Below are 26,679 nucleotides of genomic sequence, written 5' to 3'. Positions count from 1 at the left end.
ACATCAGCATTTTAATGTGATAATTTTATCAGTTATTTGTTGGATTTTATTTGACATGTTATTCAGCCGGTTTTGCAGCCTTACTAAGTACAGGCTTTTTGCAACTGCATAAATTATCTTCCCTTGTTCAATGAATGCCCCCAGTCTGAGGTGAAGAGGACAGATGAATGTAAATTAAGATGCAAGCCCAGCCACATTGAAGGCGATGAGTTTGGGAGGAGGAACTGAGAAAAGACGAGAACAGTGGTTCTGTTCGGGACTGCCTCTGCCCTTACAGGTGGGGTGAGGTGATAGCCAGAAGTTGGAAGTCCTCAGAAGCATTGAATGTGGGTGTTTCTGCCCAAGTCTTTCCTCACTACCTAACAGCTCCCACCCTCTAATGCTAGCTTAGCATAGGGCTGAGCTTTTCACTCTGCTGTGGGGAGTACAGTGGTTGTCTTTTTTCGGACGAGGAACCTCACTGCAAACAGTGTTCTGTTTGTTTGTCTGACCCTTCTCCACAGCAGCTCACTGCCCCGGTGGGATAGTTCAGAAGATGAGCTGCAGCAACTTGAATCTCAGACGGGAAACAGATGTTGAGTGGAGGTACTCAGTCCACAGAGGTGTAGTAGGACAGAGGCGAAGGCTGCAGCTGGGAATCCGGGTTTCTCATGCCTGCTGCTACAGTGGGACGACCACTCTTCCCAGCTCTGTAACCTTGGTGCCAGACAACAGTGGTCAGCTCCTAGCAAAAAGCTGAGGACCAGCTGTCAGGGCCATGAGGGGGGTTAAAGAGCCAACATTAACTTTGCACCAGGTGGTAACAATTAAGGGAGAGATCCTGACCTGCACTGTGCAAGTTACTGCTCAATGACTCCCATATGAGTTCAGTTAATAAAGTTGTGGCCATGAGAAAGCACATCCCTTGCATCTCATGCATCTCACCTCGCTTCTCTTCCCTTCCTCTCATCCCAGCTTAGACATCAGCTCCTGGGCTAGTTTAATCTCTGTTACATTAGCCCAAATCCCGCTGCGTGACACAGGACTAATGGAATGACACTACAATAACTGAGAAAGGAGCAATGCACACTCTTAACACATTACAACATTTTAGCCATCTTTCATGATGGATTTTAGTATTCTTTTAATTTCTTTTTTTGCTTTTATGGCACCAGAGTCCCTGAATCTGTCCCACAGCATTAAGAAGTCCAGCAACATTTTAAAGTGCATTTTGCATTGTTTCCATTGAAATTAAAACTATATCGGGATGATAATAAGACAACTGATTTGGATATTTATTATGTTGCATGTTACCTGTCCTGGACAGTGTCCAGTCAGTGATTACTGATGGCATTCTTATTTACACTTTAGATAATCAGAATCTGCTGTAAAGCTCAGAGCATAAGCATGATACCTTTAAAATCTACTGTACTGAGATGAATATTTTTTATTTACATAGCCTTTTAAAAAGAAGAAAGGACCTACAGGATAAAGTATTTTCATATACAGAGGTATGAATAAAGCATTATAAAAACATTTCTAATTACATTGCATAACACAGCAGTTTTCTATCAAATACATAAAAACGGCCTTTACCTTTCATCCCCCAAATTACAGAAACAATGCAAGTTTTTCATTTTCTGCCAACACTTTCTATCAGTGTAAAACCAACTCAGTATCAGATTTTTTAAAGAAAGCCCTTGCCTCAAGCAGTTCATTTGTATTGGTTCCATGTTTAGTCAGTAGCTTTTGTAAAATTGATGAATATTGTCTAAAGGCAAGTGCAGACAGGCAAACAGATCTGTATCTTCTGTAATCCATTTAGCCTGATGCACACGTGCAAGTGAACTATTTTACCTTAATTCTTTCATGGCTGATGAAAAGTAAATGTAAGCAAAGTCATCAACTTCACCATTTAAAAAGAATCACTAAATCTAATGTTAGAAGCTAACTTATGCTCTCACCTCTTCCCTGAACAAACCTGACCTTGGTCCTCCTGCCTCTAGAGCATCCAGACTTGGCAAACAGTTGCTATACACAGAACATCCATTAGAGGCTGTGTCTTTCAGCTCATCCAAAATGGAAATGGGTTATCTAAAGCTGGAATATAAATGGATTGCTCAAGTATCATTGCAACACGAGCTAAATTATAACTATTTGAATAAAATAAAGAAAACTTTGAAGTATTTGTCTGCTTCTAGTATGTAAACCAAACACAGCAATAATTTACACTTGATCTCTCAGGTTTTTTATAGATATTTACCTTTAACCATGTTCTCCTCTTGGGGTACCCTTTGGCATTACTAGATGCTTCAAACAGTTCCATCAACCTTACTCATGTCTTTGCTATCAACTCCTGTGGGCTTTGGAGATAAATCTTCTTATACTTCTGTATTTCAACTGAACTCAATCAAGTTACACTGCTTTAGATGATGTGAGACTGGAATGCAACACAGAGTATTAATCCTCTTTAACCACTTAATTATTGGTATTTTGCCAGTGAATCTTAGGTCTTACCCATTCCAAAGGTGTTAATTTGTCTAAGTCATTGCCACCCATGGCTTAAGTGCTATCTGACTGCAATGAGGCTAGTACTAGTTCAGCTAATTCACTAGCTTAAATCTTCAGCAGAGACAAGACGTGGAATCACGTATTTTTAAAAATTCTATCATTGCTGCCAGCAGTCTCCTAATACAAGACAAAACCCAGTGGGTTTTTTTTCACTACTGCTGGAATAATTATTTGCCAATCATTTTTTAATAGCTATGCCTCCACTTCAGCAACAAACCACAACATTGATGTGCCTTCTCTACCCTTTATGGCTGTCAGATTCATTTCAATACTGGGATCCCCATGGTTTCTAGCAGTGCTTAATTAAACACAAAATAATCATAAAGTAACAGCATAAACAAACAAACAATCCCCTCAAACGCTGTGTTAACACTGTTACATCATTAGCTTGTTTGAATTAATCTTGCTCATTTCCAAAGTAATATCTGTTTCTGTGAGAACTGCCTTTTCAAAAGCAGAATTCCCACATCTTCAGTTAGCTTTTCTCTAAGTGATCTCCAAAGTAAACAGTATTTAGTGTGGCATTAATCCAAATATATGCTATTTGCCCACTGGTAAAGCCAGCTTTAGCTAGCGCAGGAAAGAAAAAGCTATGCCCATAACGTAGTATTTCAAAATGTGAAGAAATCCGTGGCACAAGAGACAATAGATGAATGTATGGATCAAGGTTATAATGTAATCAAACCTACTTTAAATAATAATTTATTCTTCAGAGAGTCTTTACATTCTACAGGGTGGCTAACAGTTTTTGCAGAAGTCCAGGACTACAATGAAAATGCTTGATGGAGGTCTTCATACTTTTGCTGGCATAGCTATGTCAAAGGTGTTAAGAGGTACAAGCTCCACTTGATATAATTGTCCTGGCAAAAGCTGGTAGGTGTGGACACAGTTTTATACCACTAAAACTGAATTTTTGCTGGCACAGCTTCTTTAGCTCCAGGGAGGTCTGGCATATGTTATACTGTCAAAAGTACAATTTCCGGCAGTACAAGCCTCATCCGCACTCAGAGCACTTTGCCAACACAGTATACCGGTATGCTCTGGGTAAGCCTGGCCTCAACAGTGATTTTAAACAGAAGATTAACGCAGGAGGCATATTAATTTCTTGGTGGCAACGTCAAGCTCTGAGTCTTACTGGTTTCTTTTGTAGTGGTAATACAGACTGAGTGCTGTTTCACCATAATATGATTTTCTTCTGCTTTTTTATGGCAAAGGAAAAGGCGTACACCAGCTCAAGTTAAAATTGCAACTTAACCAAATGAAAAATCTCTCTCTCATTCAGGAGTGCCCTGTATCATCAACCATCGAACTGTTCTTTTTATAGCATGTTACTACAAAACAGGTGACAAACAGCTTCATTTCTCATAGTCTTCTGGTTTTGTTCTCATAAATCTCACTAGATCAACGCAGATGCTGCAATGTCCAGTATCACACAACCTAAATCTAATCTGTCAGGACACCCCACATGGAAACCCTTACTTAGGTCCATCAGCCCCTTAGACAATACACTGGGAAACGTGCCCTCAGAATAGGATTCACAGCATGCAGAAAAAAAGTGATAGTTAGGAACCGAATTTGGAGTTCCAGGGAGCCCAGGAGGTGTAGATTCACATCGGAAATCTCTCCCAGTACTACTCAATTGCCATGATGAAAAACAGCAAGAAAGCCTTGGGATCTATGTCAGGATGCTCCTTCAGAGTTCCTCATCTGAAAAAATGCTCTAACGAGGAGCCATTGCATAAAGGACTTTCTCCACCATCTCCTCCACCTCTGTCTATGTTAGTGGATAAAGAAGTCACAGCTCTATTCTAATGATGTCCAGCACGCTCACCCCAAGCTGGCCTCTCATTAGGATGCCCAGATCATGGATTCTGGTTTGTCAGAGGTGTGAGCTATGCCTTGTGTTGCTCAAACCTGCCGAGCCAGAGGCAGTTCTTGGCATCCCTGGAAGCTGACATTTAGGTGCCAAGGGAACTTGTGGAAACACAGATATCCATGGGCTGTTGGGTCAATGGGAATTAGAGTGGAGCAGGAAAGAAATGAGGCTGGTGTTCTGGACTTCAGGTCTTAAAAGCCACCTGTTTCTGTAGATTTGGGGCCTGGTCTTTTTTATAATGAGACAGTAACAAAGGTACTGTGTGAAGACCAGTAAAATCTGCATTGACACATAAAATAACACATGATCAAGCAATCATAAAGCTAAAAAGATTTATGTTAAACTAAACGGCTTCTCTCCAAATGATGAGCATCAATAATTCCAGGCTGGAAGGTCACTTGTTATTCCACCGACTGAACAAGATTTTGTAGATTAGCAATTACTTCTTCAAGATCATATGGCAGAGGCATATTACATTCATCATCTGTCCAGAAGGGATGGCATTCTGGTTTCTGGTCTTCTGGCAAGCTCTCTGCCGCTTCTGACTGGCATCTGAAAAGAAAGGTAAGCAGATGAACTACTTAAGAAAAACTGTATCAAGAAACTGAATACTCAGCGAGGATACATTTGTGCATTAATTTAAAGAGAAAGATTATAATAAAAAAGAAATACTGCATCTTCTGACCAAATCGATTGTTCATTTCCAGCGAAGTTGATTTCTGTTGTAGGCTTTGTATCTTCTATAGGGATTTCTCAAAAAGCCAATCACAGAGAAAACTCAGTTAGTGTACCTTTATATGGTGAATTATTTTTTCATTATCTCAGATGTTATTTAAAGTATGTGATTAAACCATTATCAGATTTAAATGTTTGCCAGTTTCCAATGTATTACTAGATTATTGAGAAAGATTAAACTGAATTTAGTGCATTAAGGTCAGGGGGGATAGATTAAACAATATTAAAGAAGCTGGACTAGCTTTGTAGATTCTGGAGATTTACAAGTGTATCAACCTGCTTAGCTCTGAAAAAGGCTATATAAGAAGAGAAAATTCTATAAAGATAAATGGAAATGGAGGTTAATAACAATTTCCAATGATGAATAGGTGGGCAAAACTTCAATAAAATTAAATTAAGAGGTTAGTGTATGTTAGTCCCCAGAGAAAATATTTAAATTACAGTGGGTTTTATTAAATGGATTATTCATCAATACTAGTGAAGTCTAATTATAATATTCAACTGAACTGCAGCCTGCAGAGGAAAGTTTTGTAAGTGGCAACCATCATATCTCTTAACACTAGGCTGTAATACAACATGCTGCATCAAAAAAATTGTCACAGTTCAAGAAGGATTTCTCCCTTTCTCTTTTCCCCTCCCCTGAAACAATTTGCATGTTGCTGATTAATTAGTTAATGTTTGCAGTGAGGCAAGACAAAGAAAAATGGTAAGCATTACTATAAATTTGGTATATACTGTAGGTCTACGTAGTTCTTCAAAGAGATAACAAGCAAATTGTAGAAATACGCTTTTATCTCCTGTAAGACATTTTTTAAAATTCATGTTCTATAAAGCACATAATTGTTGTAACAATTTTAAAGTTGTTTTAAACATATATGTCTTTCATCTCTGTCAAATGAACTAAAAATATTGACACATGTGACTTCCTTGTCTATACCATCGGCCTTGTGGAAGAGACTATTTCCAAATGAAAGATGTCTTCTTCTCTTGGGAATTATTAATGGCAGTGTAATCCCCATGAGAAAACATACTTCAGCTTTACACCCATGTTGGTGTGTGGTTAATTGCCGCACCAGCATCCTGGGCACTCAATCCATCGTACATTACACTACAAGGACAGTATTAACACGTAACATTCCAATATATCTTCAGCTCTCCACATCAGCCCCTGATAATAGCATCTGTTAACATGCACTAAGTACTATTATGTAGCACATCAGTTCATAAATAATAAGATTAGCCGACCTCAGGGCCCTGGGAAGAGTAATGTGTTTAAATGTTCTCATTATTTATTTAAAACAAGAATTAAAGGAACAGAAGCTACTTGTGACAATCCTCTTAGCATAAATATTAAACTGTTTGCATTGATAAGCTGCACTGTACAGAATAACAGAGGATTTGTTTTGCCGGCTGCTTTATAATAGTTGTTAGAGCAAATGCAGTTTAGTGTATGAGTTCTGAGAGGTACTTAACTGATTGTGCCATCATGTTCTGAAGACATTTTCCAAATTATATAAAGGAACAGGAGAAAATTAATATGCAGGGGAAGCTGAAACTAATTACAGCATAACTCTATAAGGCTTTTAAAATCTTGCTTTGTTTTCTGTCTTGGCACAAAATAATATGCTCAATTTGCTGAGTAGTATAAGATATTCCAGTTTAAGCATTTCAATCTAAAAGTGGATAAATTAACCATGTAGAGATGATTGCAGTGACAAATCGAGAAGCTCAGGTGGTAAATACTGCAGGCATGTTATGTGGTCTGCAAAACTCAACTTATAATAAACCTCTTTCTCACACATCTACTATTAACAACACAGTTTTCACTGAGAGGAAAAACATACCAACTTTTAGCTTCTTCACCATTTCAGAGCCCTTTTTTTACCTTTCATGTCTCTGTTTTCCCTCGCTGTCTCACACAAACAGATTGACCAGCTTTTCCCTCACATTTGGGGTTTGGGCATTTGTGTTGCTGTAAATGTGGCAGCAGTCACAGCGATGCTGTGACTGGACAGCCCGTGAGCAACTATTCTAGTTGCTACTTTCCCTTCTCTATTTTTCTCACCAGCAGAGCTATCTCTGAAAGGTCACCCCACCACTAAGCATATGCCTTAACTTCCAGGCAACCATGCACTTGGGAGGTTTTAGCCATATCATATTCCACGTGAGGGATTAGAGGAATGGAAGCATGTCAGGTCCATGTCAGGACAGAAATGCATCAGTGTACTGCAAAAAGTATAGAAAAGGGGCAAGCAGTGGCGTAATATCCCAAGTTCTACAATCCCATAGCTCCTTTGTCTTTCTGTCCAGGATTTCTATTGCCTTGCTTTGCATCACTAGCAAGAACAGTAGTGAACGTTACAATTTTACATTTTGTGAGTCACCTATTTTGACCAAAATTACAATCCCTGTGCTGGATCTGCTGACATCAAAGTCAACTCAAGTTGCTCATATTTGAAGATATGGGGCTGGGTTCTAAGCAGTCATCGCTGCACCTGGCAATTCATTAAGCGATTCACCCGAATGGCATCCACAAGCTTGAATGCAGTCATGCAAACACGTGCCTTCTGACTCAGAGTTAGCGTGCAAGAACAGTCCTTTCCAGATGAGTATATTACTATTGATTTTAATAAATTTCTGTGGGAGAAACTGTTCCTACAATGGTCTTTAACTTGTAGCAGAGTAACAGACCTGAAGATCCCGCAAGAGGATAGCAACATTTTTAACTGAAGCAGAACAATCAAAGGCACTTAAATAATTGCACAGAATTATTTCAAATTCCTTTGTATCTGGGAAAAGATACCTAACATAAGTTAGCAATGATAACTCAGGAAAAACAGAAGTTCTATCTTTTCCCAGATACAAAAGAATTTATGAGGCTTCATGTGGCGAACACTGCAAACATGGAAGTACAGTGGTAGTAGGAAAATACCAAGATTTATAACATTATAAGTTAATTAAAATATTATAAATCAATTAAAAACTTTTGACTTAATAAAGTTACGTCTCCAAAAGAGAGTAGATCTAATCTGTGTATACTGTATGCACAAAATGTGTTAAGAGTGGAAGTAACACATGCTCTGAGATATAAAACAGATGCCAAATCAAGAGGCATCTTTCATACCTTATTGGCAGCAGGAGAATAGAAAAACCGCCCTGAAATGTTTCAGAGCAATTTAGCTCCAACACCTTGATAATACTTGTTCACCAACATATCATAGAAAGGATGGTTTTTCTAAAGATGTGCAGAATGCACAAAACTCCAAGGTCCCTACTTTTTTGCTAAAACAATCAAGACCCATGCCAGTTTGTATTAAAAAAGCCCATTTTTAAGGAACAATTAGTTACTGTTGCGGTGCACATTCTCACTACCTCTCCCCTGTAAACTTCATAGATTTTTGATCCCCTTTTTGTCTACTTTTGCCAAATGGACTTTGGTCACTAATATTTACCAATAGCTGAATACTAATATAAGTTCAACTAAGTCATGACAAACATTTGTATGGCTGTATGACTACTTGTATGACAACGTATGACACTCTCCCTTGGAAGGTGGCTAATTTCACCATGGGCAGGTGTACATTCACTGAGACAGCCAGTTGCCAGGTTATGGTCCCCTGGGCTGCACTGACATTTTGATGATCAGGGTGTCAGCTACATTAGAGGACACTGATCACGATGCTAAAATTAACCAAGCTAGCTAAAGTGTGTGTTAATTATGAGTATGCAAGCAGTCAATAAAAGGTTAATGTAAAAGTCAAAGGATAAATTTATTTCAGTATTGCATCACTCTACTAACTAAATGACTAACATTATGCTTTGTTTTTAATCGATATATTTTACAGTAATGTGTGAGCCATTGATTTGAAAAACAGTCTTCTTTCTAACAGTTAAGTTTTGCAGCTATTAAGTATCAAGTATCAATATACTTAAACCACTCTTTTTTCAGAGCAGATACTTTTTTGTTCTGTTGTCAGGATCAGGAATGCATATAAGCCAGGAGGTGGGCTTGGGTTCTGCTGATGAATGTAATTAATGCAAATAAGAATTATTACCCAGGAACCTAAATAAGATCCTGTGAATTAGGGTCCCTGGATTCTATTGCACTGTTTGTCTACTCCACAGAAGTGTAGTCAAATCAGATCAATAGGGGTCAATTTGTGGCTCAGACTACACAGGCGTGTTAAGAATAAGGAGATGATATGAATAGCCCTGTTTCCTAGATGGTACTAATTTAGCTGCCTGTGCCTGGCAGTTCAGAGACCAGTGGAGATCACGTGGAAATTCATAAGATAAGTAAGCAACATGGGTCTGGCCATCTTCCCCACGTACTGATATGGTCAGCAAGGGAGGACGGGATATTTGCTCTGCATGTACAAAAGTACACACTCACCCATACATGTGTGTTTCAGCATTCCTGAAATTATTATGTTTTATATCAGCGTTATTTCCTCCCTCCATTCATGCTAGAATAAAGGTGTTACTGAGCTGTTATTCAGAACTTCAGAGTATCTTTTAAAACAATGGCCCAGGTAAAAACAGTGTTTGGATCACTCTACTGAGACAAATACATTCATTAAACCCATACCGACATTCGTTATAATGATATAACACTGCTAACGTGGATGCTGATCTGAGTAACAGTAGCAGTAGTAGCTTTAGACAGCATCTTCCATTCTTAAGACTCACAACGACTTTGCAAATTTGACTCTGATCAAATAGGGGTTATTACTGTTCCAACACTGAGCTCTGCTGTGTGAACACAAATCCTAATAGTACAGGTACCTGGTACATAGAGCTTTGCTTGCAGGTTTGGATTTTTTCATCCTTGTCCTTCAAACCTTTCCTCTGCCTGGAAATTATTACGCAAACTATGTGTAGTTACTGTAATCTCAGTGTTAGGATTATCCCATGTAATTTCAAGCTGACATTCTTAGTTGCCAGAGCATATACAAGAGAATACAGTGCGTTCTCAGCTATCTGAATTGTTGTGCAAAGTACAGAGAAAATGTGAGATTACATACATGAGAACAATCACTCAAATAAGGTAACCTTGATTTTTCTTTTTTCTTGGTGTATCTCATTGACAGGTATGACAAATTTACTTCTGCTGCTGAATGCATCGCAATTAAAACCTGATACCACTTAAGTCAAAGTTGAAACTTCCAGTGATTTCAACAAGGCCAAGATTTCAATCCAAATGCTTTTCCAGAAACCATTCACAATAAGCATGAGCTAGTAAGCATAATAATAAAAACCATCCAAAAGAAACTATGGAAGGAATGAAATAAACTGAATATAGTTTCTCAAAGTGAAACTTAGCAAGGGATACTCAATTGAATTTTTAATCCATTCACAATGGTGGTTAAATTATTGGCATTGTAAGTCAGCTAATACAGTGTTGAGTAACAAGATGTGATGTTCTGTAACTTCAAAGTTGTCACAGAAAGAAAAAATACCTGTTTTATCAAACTGAATTGCTCAGTAAAACACAGAAAAATTCTAAATGCAAAAATTCAAATTGATGCTGTAAATACACATTCTCCTTCACCTTTGGTCATGGATAGGATATTGGGATAAAGTCCCTAAAAAGGATTTTAAAAGTCACCCCTGTTATTTGAAGAACTGAACTTTCATTTATCTTCATGAAAAATTAAAAGGTGGAAGGGATGAATGTAATTCATGATAAAATGGAATGGGGGTGAGAGATCTGAAAAGCAGCTGCTTTCCAGTTGGGTGCCCATTCCAGCACTAGCCATTTCAGACATTACCATATGCCTAATTTTAAGTTTTCTTCTACTCCAGGCACCTGTTTGGTCACAGTAGCTGGTAATAAGTGAAAATTTCCAACCACTGATCAAGGTTTAAGGCCATCAGGTAGACTGCTGAGAACAATTTTATACCTAGAGCTATTTGTCAGCATGTCCATTACATACCAGTGGTGATGAATAGGACATTTTGCCAGTTGACCAGTTAGGAGCTGCTGACCTCTGACATCAGTCACTGGAGGGGGCACCTGCAGCTGGCATTGCTCCTACCCAGCCACATGGAACAATACAGGGGTCAAATGGTGAGAGGGTGATTATATATGTCATATCTCAGGCAACCTCGCTAGAGCTTTAGCATACCCAGAGTCAAATTCCAGAGCTCAGCACAAAGCTGAGACAACTGTCGAAATGTCCAAAACAAAAGGTGCATGGTTTCACAGAGGTATAAGGTAGCTTTCCTTGCCATTCGGGAGAATGGAGACGCTGTTCTCAAAGAACAATGAAAACAAACACAGTTGAAGAAACGACAACTCTTCCATTAGGAGCAAAACGTGCAACAGCCATTATGTCACTGGTGCCCTCATCCTGCATGGACAGAGCTCCAGCCTGGATCATCTATATCAGAGGAAAACCATTCCTATGCTTTCCCAGGAGTACGTTTTCTGGAGAGCCAATCCAAGATATGAGATTTACATAGGGAGCTGGAGTTAAGCTTTTTTATAGTTAAAAAATGTTGAAATCTTGACTTCTGGTTTGGCTTATTTTAGAGGAAATAACATATATAAAATCAGTATTTCAGCTGGAACATCACTAATATTGAAGGGTGTTTGGAAAATGGGGGTTATTTAATGCCCCATCATGACACAGGGTTAGGGTGGAATGTTTCCCGATCTCTTTGTTTCAACTCTGTAAAACATAATCAAACCAATAATTTAAAAATCCCTCACTTGGTGTTATGATTAACTTTCATAATTTGTACCCTAAAAACTGTTTACTGAAAAATCAAAGGATGGAGAAAATATAAGTATATTGAAATATAACAATATGAAAGATGCTTTCTTCATATGGCTGTAAATGCTTTGCCTTTATCATCAACATAATCCTATTTTTTCATGCCAAAACTGGAATTTTGACAGTTATTAAGTTCAACCTAAACCTTAAAACAAAGATTTTCTTAGCTTTTTTAATTAACCAATCAGAAAGTTGTCAACCTTGGCAGAGAGTATTTCTTTCAGCTGTTCCATGCTTGTCCCTACTGTGACTCTGCACAACTAAAACCTTCCCAGGTTTACTCTGCCTTTTAAGAACAAAACAAATTACATCAATATTTGACTTTGCAAACCAGATCTCAGAAGTACTGGTCCCGAATAGGCAGTGAAATTAAGTGGCCAGATGGAAAGAGAGCAGTGCTTAGTTCTTTGGAACATGTAGTCCCCAGTGTATTCCCAAGGAGTCTGTCCCATTTACATTAAGTCACTGCTGATGTTCTTTCATGTGCTGTAACTAGAGTGTGCCCAGCCATACGTAATGGCTGAGACCAGGACTGCATTTATAGAAGGGACAAAATGAGTTTCTTTCCAGATAAGAAACTTGAAAAGAGGATGCCAGATTTAGGAAGGGATAGAGGCAATATCAGTTAAATTTTAATCCAAGAAAAAAACTTTATCAGCTGCACAAATATGCAAGTACAAATACACATGATGGCACGTTAGAAGATCTTTTCTGTCTGCTTCTTTCCAAAGTTGATAACGACTTGTGTCACTGATGCATTTGGCCCTTACTACCCACCAAAGGTTACAGTCACTGACCCAAGAGCTTTATGCCTCCAAAGCCAGCCACTCCATTGGAAATGAGGATGCTGCTAAAATATCCTGAGGCACCACTGGTGACACAGTAGGATAGCCTAAAAACAGCCAGCATTATCCCTGTGTGTACTTCTACAAAGTGAATCTATAGCAGAATCCATCTTTTAACACTGGCCTGCAGAGTGCATTTTGCTGTTCCACAGAGAGGTAGGAGAGAGATCAATGAACCTGACACTAAAGAGGTTTAAGTGACAGTTGCATGAACTTGAAAATGCTGGAGTTTCTATTACTACTCAAATTGTAAATCAGGTAAATAAGAGAAAAACTTAAATTGTTAATACCCTCCAAATTTTGAAATAACAGCAACCAAAGCACCAGTGGAGTCCAACTGCGAAGAGTTTTTCAAGTGGTGCACCAATGTGTTTCACGTGTATTTGTAGAAATATAGGAAAAATTCACAAAACTATGTTTAAAGAATAGTTTGCTTTGCCTTAACTGTAGAGAAATTAAAATAAATTTTCAAATTTTTTTTGGCCACAATATTAATTCAAATCTGTAAAAATATACTTCAGTCTTTCTAAACTATTTAGCTGACAAACTATGGGAAAGGTTAAAGATTTGCTGCACAGTATCCTCAGCTACAGAGCGGGGATTATAAAACAAAGCCCCAAAACCTCAGAAACATTCCAGCTCTGGGTGGAAAGAATGGAAGAAAAGAGGACACAAGAAGCTCCTTTCTCCGATATATTCATCTCTACCTTGGGTGAATTAATAAACAGAAATCTACCCAAAAGATACTTCTGATGAGATTACCAAGGCCCTTCCTCACCACGTCCACCAACTCCACCTTACCAAAGGGGAACACCTAGTAGATGGCACTGCAGCAACTGTAATGCCACTGAGAAGAGTGCTGGCATCGGATGCATGATGTGAACTTGACGTCCCCAGACAGAGCTTTCCTTCTCCTTTGTGGCCTCTGTCCAACAGACCTAGAAACTGTCCATGAGAAAATCAGTGCGCCTCCTATTGCCACAAGAGAATGGCTGTGTGGGGCAGACTCCATTCCATGTTTGTTTGATTGTTTAATTAAGAAACATCACTACTCTCTATAAAGTGTAGGGGTAGGGGGTAGGGAAATCCCCCAGAGAAACACTGAATAAATAACACAGCATTTGCTGAAAGCTGAAGTTTAATCCAATTTAACCTATAGGTCTACAAATTGTTCCCTTTCAGCCCTGTTTCTCAGATGCTTTTGCTTCCTGCTTTTAGAAAAATACGTATACGAGCAATGTATCCTGACTGTATGAGAAGCACATTTATACATATTTATATGCACACCCCTTCATACCAATACTTGCACAAAATCCAATCAGTCCAAAAGAGACAGCATTTAGGAGGGAATTTTCAGCACCACAGACATGGATTTAGCTATATACTTTTCATGATCAGCAATGGGATGTGAGCTATTCCCCCTGTGCTGAGAATATTTGGCTTTGACTTCAAACAACATAGAAATATATCAACCTCAATATAATTTATATTCTCTCAAAAGGAACTTAAAATTCTCTAAGTCTTTGCTGAGGCATCTGATGTTCCAGTCCCCTCTGTTGCACTGTATGATCGGCTGTTTTATTTCACTTGCGATCCTTGCTTTCCTATGATTTTTTCAGACAAAGAAACAAAATGTCTGCTATATGCCGAGTATAAACACAGCTGACTTGTTTTCCCCAAAGTATTGATTTTATGCACTTTTAAAATAACTATTTTCATTCTGTTTGCATAATCAGCTGGGGCATTGTTCCTCTACATTTGCAGAAACACAGATGGAATTGCTGATTTGGAGCCTTTGGAGAGATTTTACAGTATTCTCCAGAATCTAAGCTTCTATTAAAATAAGGTTTCAAGCACTTCTGGTTGTGAAGATAGCCTGGACAATGTAAATTGATGCATGGTTATCTTGTTGAGTCCACAACCAGACAGACAGACGCAATAGCACCAAGGGAGCTGTGAACTTCCCCCACTTATTTTATTGGGTGTTTACTTGGGGCCAGATGCTCCCCGCTGTTGTGCAGAATGGCGTTAAATGACTGAGAAAAAGAGAGGAAAAGGAAATGGAAATAAAAAACAACAAAGAGGAGAAAAGGAAATCTCCACAGCTTGCTTCCCAGGGGGCTACAGATGCCCTCCCTTGCCAGTATTAGACTGCTGGAAGATTTGGGGCTGAGCCATGCATATGGCACATTTTTCGAAAGACACTGTATTTTCCAAAAGAATGCCACCCGAAAAGTTAATGATGCTTCCAGCACCATTTACTGTTCCACTTTATCTTTTGTACTCCTTTTATGTGGATGTCATACAGCCAAGGAAAAATGTAAACATAGGGTGGTTTTAGATGACACTGCAGGAGGATGGCCTTTCATTTAATGCCCCCTCATTTAAAGTAAGCAATCCCATTTTCCAAAGAGCGTCAGGGTTTGCAGGCTGTGCCCTTCTGCAAGAAAGCGAAAACATTTTCCTTGTTGCACATGCATTTTTCCATAAGACAACTTTTCATGTTAATAAAAAACAACTGCTGTATGACAAATCCCTGTTTGTTATATGTGGAGAGTAAAATCGAAAGAAACATGACTGAATGCAACTAACAGTAACCATATTACTTGATCCTTAAATCAGACTGGACAGAAATGGGCTATATCTTTTCAGCCTCAAAGCTATGTAATCCTTTCAGCTCGAAGTGCTTCCTGCATCACTCCTGCAAGCTGCTAATACAACCCATCCTCAAAATCCCACAACTTCCATCAAGACCAAAGCCAGGATGACACAGAAGGGGCAGCACTTGGGAGCAGAATGGAACTGCAGACCTTAGATATTTCTAGTCACTACTGTGCAAGAAGGACTCCACATATGATTTTACACAGAACAGTCCTTTGTTGACGTACGTTTATTGGGGAGAGTGATACCAAATGGAGATCCTGCCCCAGGAACTATGTTGTCTAGTTGCTCTCAGACTCTAACTAAAATGCAGCTCTCACTAGCTTCGGTCCATTTCAGTGAATTTGCATGTGTCATTAGCCAAAAGGAAACTATGACAGACTGATGGCAAGCACCAAATGGGAAAGCCAAACAACCACAAGACTGACTCTCTATTTGCAGACTGAAATGAAGATCTTGCTTATCAATATAACTTGCGATATAAATACGTATGTGTACATATATACATCTCTACATACATACATACATACTCACACTCATATAAAAGAAGCTTACACCTCATTTTCTATCAAGAGATATGGCCTTAACTCCTATGTGGCTTAGGGAACAAAAAAACCAAAAAAGGTTTATTGTGCTGCAGAACTACATTGTCTTCCCTGTGTTGTGCACCTCGGCTGTTGCCTGCAACCAGAACGTTTATAACACATATTGGAACTAATACTGTAAGAGCATTGCAATCCTATGGACTAAAACACAGTTTCCTTTAGGTCAACATGAGGTCAGACAGAAGCAGGAGGGAACAAATAATAGGGAAATGAGAAAACAGACACAAGAAAGGCAGAGAGGCTCAAGAAGAGGAAAAAGAAGTCTACAAATAAAAAAAGAAAGCCTCATGTAAATAATCACATTCCAATCACTGCAGAATTTCTCCATGGCTACTGCTTTATTCAGTCATATTTTATGGATAAATCACTATAAAAATATACCACAAAAAAAATTCCAGTGCTGGCAGAGAAATAGACTTGATGTCCCAGGAAATGCTACAGTATATCCAGGCACAAATAAAAATCATATGGCAACAATATGCTTAGTATGCTGTTTCTCTACTTCTGTAGGTGAAGTAAATCTTTCTGATTACCAAACAAGACCACAGAATCTTTTCTATTTACCCTCTGCATTTCAAATAACTGAAAACATTATATAGAGATGTTAAATATCCTTTTCTACTATAACTTGTAAATAATTACCATCACCCAAATACAATGCAAACAAACGCATTTCTTTACTTATTTTCAACTGCATTAAGGGAAGAAATTCTCTGTGAAAGTTCAGCATCACTATACCTCAAAATTTTGCAATTAATGTAATTCTGCAATATTTTTAATACCAACTAAAATTCCAGTACAGACTGAATGATGATTTAAAGTTATTAGACAGGAATACACTTTCCTTTATGGAATACGATTGCATTCAATCAATGTAAACACATGATCAACTACATGCATCTGATCCTGCCCTACTTCCACAGACATTATTCCATGAGAGTTTAAAAAAAGTGCAAGATCCCATTCTATAACATTCTATCAGTGGACTTGAATTCTCTCAGCACCATGAAGACTCATGCACCCAAGTGAGTACCACAATGCTACTAGTTGGTAAAACCTAAAACGTCTATTGCAACAAATGCATATAGCTCTTCATATTATTTTCCGTGGTATAAAGAATCTTTCTGACTGCAATATCAATGACTTTAAACCACAGACTAAGGCTCTAGACCTTTCGGTGGTGCCAACTCACTTGTTTTATATGCTATGATATATAGTCCTGGCTTTGAGCTATCTCTCGCTACTGATGCTTTTGATGCTTTGTTCTCTTTTTACTTTAGGATGGAAAATAACAAATAATGCTGAGTTCTCTTCTTACTCTTGAATTCTTCTGATGTCTATCTTCAGAACTCTTCGAACATCCAATTTATGTCATTCTTTTTCTTTCTTATGCTGTGAATTTGAAATGAAAGAAGGTAACATAATATCATAAGATCTACGGACGATTGAAATGGCCTTCGGAGTAAACTTCAGAGTTATTCTTAAAACTATCTTGCCTCAATAGAAAGTAAAAAATTGCTTTTCAATAGATAATGCAACTACTCTTGAAATTCTTCTTGGATGAAGTTATTGCCATAGGGAACACTCTAATGATAATAAAGTATATGATGACAATGCCTTAAGAGCTGTTCAGATGGGTTATTTTGTTAGTATTTGCAAGGCACAATTCAAATTCATTCTCAAACATTTATGTGCTTTCTCTTGACTAATTCTTTATTATAAAATGGCTACAAAACCTGAAGTTTGTTAATGAGAGAAGCTGACATTTGCTGTTCTGATTGACCTGCAATGCTACTCTCATGATTTTCTGTCGTATAATTCCTGTTAAAACATCACATCAGAATTCTGAAGACCTCTTACATTAGTTAATTAAGGACCTGATTCAATCTTCTATCAGGTTTGAGCAAAATGCATAGTCACATATTTAAATCTCATTTAGCTCAGTGGAACTTTCAAATGTATTTCAAGTTCAGCACAGGCTTAAAAGCTTCACTGCGTAGGGTCCCTAGAGATGATCTCTACATCACTGCTCAATGCACAGCCATATACATATACATGATTAACTGCAACTTTTCTTAAGAACTTGAGGTAGCCATCCTATCCCTACCCCAGTCCCTCTCCTTGCATTTAGTATCTAGTCCCTGTACTGCACTGACCCATTCTCTCTAATTCATTATGCAATGGGCATGAATCTTCCATGTGTTATCTGAAGTAATACAGGACTGCAATAATGTACTAGCAGCACGTTTCAGGGGTTTCTGCCAAGTAACCTACATAGTAGCCACACTGCCAGGTTCAAGTTCTGTGGATAATGGTGTAATTTTTTGAGCCCAAGGCAACAGAAATCTTCTCTTATTGGCTGCCATAAGCTGTCCATCCCTCCGTACTTTGTGCAGATTCATGGGAAATTAAGACATACCTAATTAAAAGTATCCATTTCATTACTCTCACAAGAGACCTACTGCTTTGTCTCACTTCGTTCTGTGTCTGCTAAAGAACAGTTATTTAAACTTTATGAAAAGTGGATGGTCTTGGCCTTCCATATGTTTTATTGTATCTATGAATGTTGTATTTCAGACTCCATTTTTCCTAGTTCGTTGCTTGCCAGCTGAGCTACGTTAGTCATTCCTTTCAATGAACTGCTGATGAAATTTCTTCTCTTCCTGTGTTACAAGAAACACTGCTTCCCTGAGCATGCAACAGACCTAACATGCCTCCTACTTAGTTTGCTTTTTCAAGTAATATCGTGATTATATTAATCTAAAATGCAAAGTATGTGTTCACTTTTTTCTTTGCCGAAATGCCATTCCTCCAACCTGTCTTCATGCCAAGGCATTAATGTAAACTTTAAGGGGTTTGGCAATAGCTACATAATCCTCCTCTTTTTGGTGCAAACGGGAGGTGTTCTTTCTTCTCTTTTCCTTTCTTAAGCACTCCTGAGGAGTTATTAATTTGTAGTTTGTATTTCTCAGATACGTGCAGTTCTACAGGGAAATTTCACACACTCTCCTATTTCTTGAAGTGCCAGTAAAAGCATTTAGGGAAGTTAATGACATTCCTCAGCAAGACGAAAAGCCCGTTTTCTTAGACCTTCTCCTACAGAGTTTGTCCTTTCCACTTTTACTTTAGCTTTTCTGGCATTTCACCACTATTGAGTATGTAGAACACTGTTGCCTACCCAAACAATGACAAGCCTGGATTAGCTACTTTCTGTTAACAGATACCAATTTGATCTCCCTTTTCCAAGCCTTAATGGCTTTACCAGGCTCAGTTTACTTAATGCTGGCTTGTCTGTCTAGCCAGAGTGAAACGCTGGTGAAAACACACTGTAACCACAGGTTCTTTTCAAGTCCTTGAGGACTGCTCCATGCACTTCTTCCCCCCTTTTTTCCCCTCCTGACAAGATATTAGAAAAATACTATTCATCTACATTTGTCTCATAATTTAAACCAGGTAGCAATCTTCTAGCGATATTTGTGACTTTTCTAATTGGAAGGTTTAGAATACCTTCAAGAGAACACCTTTGCATTATGAAAACTTGGGGGCTTCAAAAATCTTGTTTGCCAGTCTGCCTTTTATATTTTTTACTCAGAAACAAGGAAGGGTGTTAATCTCTGCATCTCTGGATTTTAGGAATCAAATAATCTTCTACCAGTGTAAAAAACCCTCTTGGTAGAAGTCAGTTAGGGCTGTGCCAGGAAGCTTTTAGCAGTGTTCAGACCCATTTTTTTCTGAACTTGCTCCAGAACACACACAAAAAAGGAGAGTATCCATCTTTGCATGCAGGCGGCCCTTTTAGAGATGTTAATGTCTGGCACTGTGGTGTGTTATAAACTTAGCCTGAAGAAAGCTGTGGCCCAATGATGTTGATTTGAATTCTGGAAATTATAAAGACTGTTAGAGTGCTACTATCATGACAAAGGAAATGGAGTGATCCAGGTTATCTACAGGCCCTGTATGCCTGTAGCATATCATTAGGCAACAGAAAGCTGGTACAGGATTCATCTGATGGATAAGACAAATATCTAAAGCATGCCAATCAGTATGTTTTTTCTGGAAAACAAATCTTGTTGGACAAACCTTTCAGGATGACAAGTTCAGTTAACTAGAAGAAACTATGGAGGAATAGGATGAATTGATTTATGCTAGCTAGTGAATGATTTTTTTTTCCCAAGTAGCACTGAATGTCAACAGAACATACACCACAAGTAAGTAATGGCTATGAAGTAACATAATGATAAACATCAATGGGGAATTACTACTGAATGGTGACCCTCATAAGGGATTCCTCCAGAGACCAATACGGTGGCCAGTATTAGTCACATTTTCATCAGTGTTCTCAAAGTAAATAGCAATGATCAGCTACTTGACAATTTTTGCAGATAGCACAGAGACTGGTATGGTTAAAAACCATGTGGACAGGACTTAGCCCTGCCAGGTCACGTAACGATCAGGACCAAATGTGTTATAGAACTACATGCAATGACAGGGAGAAGGATGACTGGAAAAATTGATGAGTTTGTGCTCAAAACCACTGCATCTGAAAACAATGTAGATATTATCCCAGACAACTCAAAATGAATTCCCAGTATCATACCTAATCCTTCTGTATTTCACTAGGTAGACAAATATGGGAGTAACATGGAATAACCTTGTTTCCAGCTTTTAAGAAGTAGGTTGAAAAGAGCAGAGAAGAGAGACTGTGGAGACAGGTGGAAAATACATGATGATGATTAACTCAATTTGCTTCACTTATCATATTTAAAACTGATAGATGAAGGAAAATATCTTGTATGAAAGACCTCTCTTGTCTAGCAGAGGAAGGTGGAATTTGAAAAAGAACCCTGAGAAATTCAAATATGCCTATTTTTTACAATGAAGTCAATCACACACTAGGACAAACTATTAAAGGAACAGAATATTCTTCATTTCTGACATCTTCAAATCAAGAAAAGATTCCTGCCTGGAAACCATGCAGTTACACAGCTAGCACAGGGATAAAAGGATAAAATTTAGTAACTTGTGATAGAAGTCAAAGCAGCTGACATAAAAATCTTAAATACAATGATGCTCAAACTTTTACATAACCATTCTTTAACGAGCTTACTTTGAGTAAGACTTTAAAAAATCCTTGTAATACATCTTGCTGTAAAATTATACATTCTAATTGGAATGGGTGCTCCAGGAGAATGAAAGAAGACAGAAGACTTCTATTGTCAAAGTCCCAAAAGCATCGGCTTAGACTTTGAACCCAGTACCACTATGGAGAGAAAACCTCTGATGTAGGGAATAAAAACCTTTAGAAGCATCCATATTCCCTATTTTCTTGCACTTGTTATAGAGAGGTATAAGTCCAACTTTTTAATATACACAGGTTTAACTGAAAAGAGAATTGGCCAAAAGGTATGTATGTACACATATATTTAATTGATACTACAATCGGTCATGTAATTTATGAAATCTATTCAAGATACAAAAATGTAAGTAAACAGCACGATTATAATTTCATTTACTTTGTTTCTCTTAAAGCATCCTGGAATCACCAAAACATACAAGGTCACACTGAATCAAAGGACATCATCTGCTTGTTCAAAATGTCATTATGGAAGAATCAGGAAAAAGCAGCTGTATTACAAGTCACCTTTCCAGCTCTCACGAACAAACTATTAATGGAGAAAGTCAGTCCTTTACAGCACATTACAGGACCAAGGTCACCTGGGAAACCATAAGGCCTCACTGACTACCCACAAGACCAACTTGATTAGTCCCAATAACCTCCTGCCCCTGCCAAGGGACTGATGGAAAGTCAAGTTTTTCAGGAGACTGCTAACCTGGTGTTCATGCTTTTTAGATGCACAGTTATACAAGCTAAAGTGTCTGAGATTCATCTAAAGCACTTAGTTTCAATTACTGTACAGTGTTCACTACTGTCTATTAGAATTACCATGAGCATTATAATTATGTTGATAATCACAAGTTCTCTAAATACAAAGACAGTCTAAACTCAAAGTTTATGTCAAGACTCATGTCTGCTACAGAAGAGTGTAACTTTGGCATAGTAACTTGTAATTGTCTTGTTCCTTTTGAGTGCCATAAATCAGGTGACGGGAACACATCACCAGGAAGTGAGTTGTCTTGGAAATAACCTGGAACACATGCCAGACACTTTTAAGCACTCTCTTTAGAATACAAATAGACTAAACCCATGCTTTCAATATGTGCATGAATTATGAACTCTGTGTTCCCTGTACAGAGTCCTCCATCATATTCACATAAGAGCAAGCAGTTTGACCTATTAAAACACAACCAGCTCACTACAATAAACTAATTATATAGTATGAAATGTGTGAGAACCCAGTGCAGTTTCCTTCTATACCTTTATTATGTTTCAGTAACCAGCTACATTAGAACGCTGGAAAATGTTTCACTGCATCAACGACAGGTTATATTAAACATGTAGACTGGAGGAACCTCATAAAATCAAGTGATATGGAAAAGGGGAGGGGGGGGAAGTCTCTAGGTTGTAACCATTTCTTCCACACCTATGTATTTGGTTTCAGATTCTCTTTATTACATCCCATGTACCGATGAATGAACAGGACTAGGTTCTTCCTGCATCTGCCATAAGCCCTTTGAAGATATTACGTTTGTTTGTCATGAATCTATGTAAGACCTGTGATTTACCTCCTATGCTGGTCATAGTAAAAATATGGTATTTTTACCATCATTTTCTCAGTAGAATTCTACATATATGGGCACACTCAATGAATAAATTGGTGTGGTTTATTTTAAAATTTTTTTTTTCTTATTTGTGAGAAAGAAGTAAATTCTGAATAATGGTGAGGGAGCGCACCCCCCCCCTTCTATGGACTTTCTGTGTAACTCCTGAATCTGTCGCCAGATTTGAATATGATCTGGGGCATCTCATCTAACTTTATGTTGCTGCAGTATTCTGAGCTATAAAGAATAAACCATAGTTCCATACCAAAAACTGATGAGAGGATGCTAGTTATGTTTAATTGTTTGGCTTTCTGTTCTTTAAAGCTGTCTCCACTTTAAAATGTTCAACTGTATACATCTCTAAAGATAACCAAGATGCGAGATCAGACAATGAGAACCAATTTTAGGAGAGACCCGAAAATGCTGTTTATACTACTTACAGAGTTTATAAACATTTTCTCTGTAAAGCTTAAAGCTGTCACCTGAAAGGAAATGCAGTTTTACAAATTACTATAAAATTGTTTTATTTAATGCCCTATACAATGAAATTAAAGTTCTAATTATATACAAGTAAGTGCACTTAATTCAGCATTATCCTAAAACAGTGGAGAATTTAGACAGCTTTTCATTTTGGTAATTTTTGAATTTTATTTCTGTGAATTAGTAATTGTAATACGAATCTTCAAATACGCATATATTTCATTTATTAGGAATAATTCCCCTTAATTTCATTATTACTATGGATATAGAAAGTGCTTTTCTTTGACTAAGGCTAGACTAACTGGTCATACATACCATTTCCTCTAATTCGCCGCAAAGTTGGAATGAAGTAACAGCTTGCTTTAATTCTCTATGCCTTTTTAATAACTCGTTCTATTTCCAAGACAGCTTTCTTGCATTTTTCTCCACAGCATTTCATTTGGTTTCAGTTAAATTCTTTAAACCTCCACACCTAACTTTAAATATACCAAATTTAAAATGAAGACTTCATGTTGTAATAAAAGCATATCAACTTCAGTATATAGTATTTACCTGTAAGCTCATCTGCTTCTGCTGCATATTTAACTACTTTCTATGCCCTCATCACTGCCTCATCCAAACGCCCCACACTTCCCTTCTGGTGTCACAGCAATGTGCTCTCAATGCATGGGAAATCAGTGCTTGAACTAGTCAAGAACTGTATTAACTTCACTGATCTCAGTAAGGTGCCTAATCCATTGGACAACCTTCCCTCCCATCAGCCTACTACTACGTATTTCTTCTCAACATTCAATTATCTCTCTTAATTTGGCAATAATATGCCATGCACTTTCAAATCAGAATCCAACCCTACAAAGGATGCCCTAGGCAAAGAAAAAAGCACACTGAAAAGCAAAAGGAAATACAGATTACAGGTGTGCTTAGCATACCTGCAAAAGTTCCAGAAATGTAATTCTGTGATGAAATGAATTTAAACCCCTTCCTTCAAAATTCAGAAAGTGCTCTGTCAGTTAATGCGTCTTCATCCACTTCACAGATGACAACTCATTTGAGGAAAGAAACAAGTGTTTTTCATCAATAATCCTCAACTGATCATTGCTATACAGGAACCTGGCACAACCAACAGAACCCTCTCTACTTTTCCACAAAAATAAAAGTCATGACAAATGTATCTTTAAGATGTTTTCTTCGTTAATTTGCAGCAATTTCTCACTACTTAGGAGCTGCTAGAACCCTCTGTTCTCAAGAGATTTAATGCTAGAAGGTGCTGAACATTCAGTTCTCAGTGATGAAAACGGGAGTTGATGGCTCTCAGCAGCTCATTGCATTAGACAGTAGGGATTGCTCACAAAAAGAATGACAGCCATACCTGAAAAATGTTAAGCAAGGTCCTAACAGTTCAGTTACTGGCTGGTGTGCACCCAGAATTGGACAACAAAGTGATGAAGACAAAGTAAGCATCTCATTTTATGCTTGCTTAAAAAGAAAAAGAAAAAAAGCCTATGCATTTTATGCTCGCTTAAAAAGCACTGCATTTTAAAGCTATGCTTATTTTAAATCATTTATATTGTTTCCACTTACCCACAATCTACTGTGAGAGAATGAGCATGGTGATACCAAATTGTCTACTAGAGCTACTCACAGGCACAGTTTTTGTTTATAGCATAATGCAAAGAATGTTTGCCACAATTACCTAGTCATCTTAAATTCAACTATACCAGTCTAAAGTATTTCTGAGAATGTCTCTCATTATAATACTTTAAGTATGTGAATTTCTGTTTAATATTTGTCATTATACCTTATATTTGCATTAAAAAAGTCTTATTTCCTCATTAAAAAAATCCACTGGGAAGTGTGGTCATTCTACAGATACTATATAATTATATTTTAGATTTAAACTTCTTTGATGGAAAAAGATGCATAGTCCAAGTCTCCTAACAGTTCTACACTACCTTAATCAAATTCATTTATCTTCAACCTTTTATATCAGTTTTACACTAGCATAATTGAATTGAGTTCAACAGTTATTCTTATTTACATCTAAGTATGGAATCAAGCCCACAGCATTCCTTTTCATGACTCAAATACACTGTCCAAGGATCCAGTAAAACTACATACTTTCAATTCCATGTGTGTTTTTATGCAGATATATGACACACACACACTTCAAACAGTTATGCAAGGGACAAGAACTGATGCCATTTAATCTGGGTTGGTTTTATTCCCCCCTCAAAAAGCAAGGCTATTTGGACTGTTTAATGCAGTCACATCAGAGTACAGTAGGATCTCTACTAGTAAGAAATTTCAATTAGTTATTCTTTGCTTTCAGGTACTGTAGCCACTAAAGCAATTTAACTTTAATTCCATCTGACTTCAATTGTGTTCAAATTATAGTAAAAAGGAAGAAGACAACAAGCTGTAAATATGAAAAGAGACAGAAAATCATTGAGAATCATGCCTTTATGAATATTTGATGAAGAAAGGTTAGATCTACTGCTGGTAAATTACAAGAAATTATGTCCATCATGTGACTCTGTCAGCAAAGGTTAATACAAATAGGTTTGGATTTAGTTGAGATGACAACGAGGATTAAAAAAGATTTGTCCTGTCCTTGCTGCAATTAGTTTTTCTCCTATTATTATTGTAACGGAGTTTATCGTTAGGATTATGGTAACAGAACTATTGCTCAATGAAATCATTTTGTTTTTCATAATACCGTGGCAGTTTTGCAATAAATTTTTCATCTCTACTAATCTACCTCTTTATTGTGCATTTGCTGAAGTAAAGATACAATCATTAACCCATTTCTTGCTGTAACAGGCCTTATTTTGAATGACAGTCATTTCGGGCACCGTCTCATGGGCTGCAACAAGGCTCACAGGCTGCCCCACCACTGTTCCCCATTACGGCAGCAAGGGAGGAGCTGTTGATTAGGTGGGACATCACACAAGACCCTTTAGACAAAACCAGCAACGACATCTGATTTTGTCTGCAGTAACAGCTCTTCTGTGCTTGTGGTGATGGAAAACGGGAAATCTGGAAGTTGTTACTGTACATGCACGCACACCAATAAAAAGGAAGAGGTCTTGAAAATCACACCCTTCCCTCACATTGTAACTGCTTCAAAGCACAAACTAAAGCAGATTGAAAACTTGATAATATTTTCCATAGTAAGAATTTGTTCGTAAAACAACTATCAAACAACTATGCAAAAGAAATCAGAAGCTTAAGTAAACCTAGGTTTTCTTCCAAGCTGCATTTCAAATGTTAACGTCTAAGTTCAAATGTTACATTTACTCCTGTTCTGACAAGTTGCTTTAAATACAAAATTTTGCTATCCTGGAGTCCATATTTTCTTTGCCCACTTTCGAGTTTGAATATACACTTTTAAGAATGTACGTTGTAAGTGAAGCAGAAATTTAATTCAG

General features: G+C 37.7%; 1 protein-coding gene across 5 annotated transcripts in view; it reads right to left on the bottom strand.

Moving 5' to 3' along the window:
- Positions 1-1,403: 1,403 nt before the first annotated feature.
- The window catches only part of FTO (FTO alpha-ketoglutarate dependent dioxygenase), a 260,795-nt gene continuing 235,519 nt past the window's right edge, over positions 1,404-26,679 (bottom strand). For all 5 annotated transcript variants that reach the window (XM_075040261.1, XM_075040268.1, XM_075040265.1 and 2 more), the window contains one exon: positions 1,404-4,978. In XM_075040261.1, the coding sequence (XP_074896362.1) occupies positions 4,828-4,978 (151 nt within the window). In that variant the 3' untranslated portion in view covers positions 1,404-4,827. The remainder of the gene's footprint in view (positions 4,979-26,679) is intronic.

The sequence above is a fragment of the Buteo buteo genome, chromosome 11 (genome assembly GCF_964188355.1).
Source record: "Buteo buteo chromosome 11, bButBut1.hap1.1, whole genome shotgun sequence".
In the NCBI taxonomy this organism is placed as follows: Eukaryota; Metazoa; Chordata; class Aves; order Accipitriformes; family Accipitridae; genus Buteo; species Buteo buteo.
This window is presented reverse-complemented; position numbering and strand designations above follow the sequence as displayed.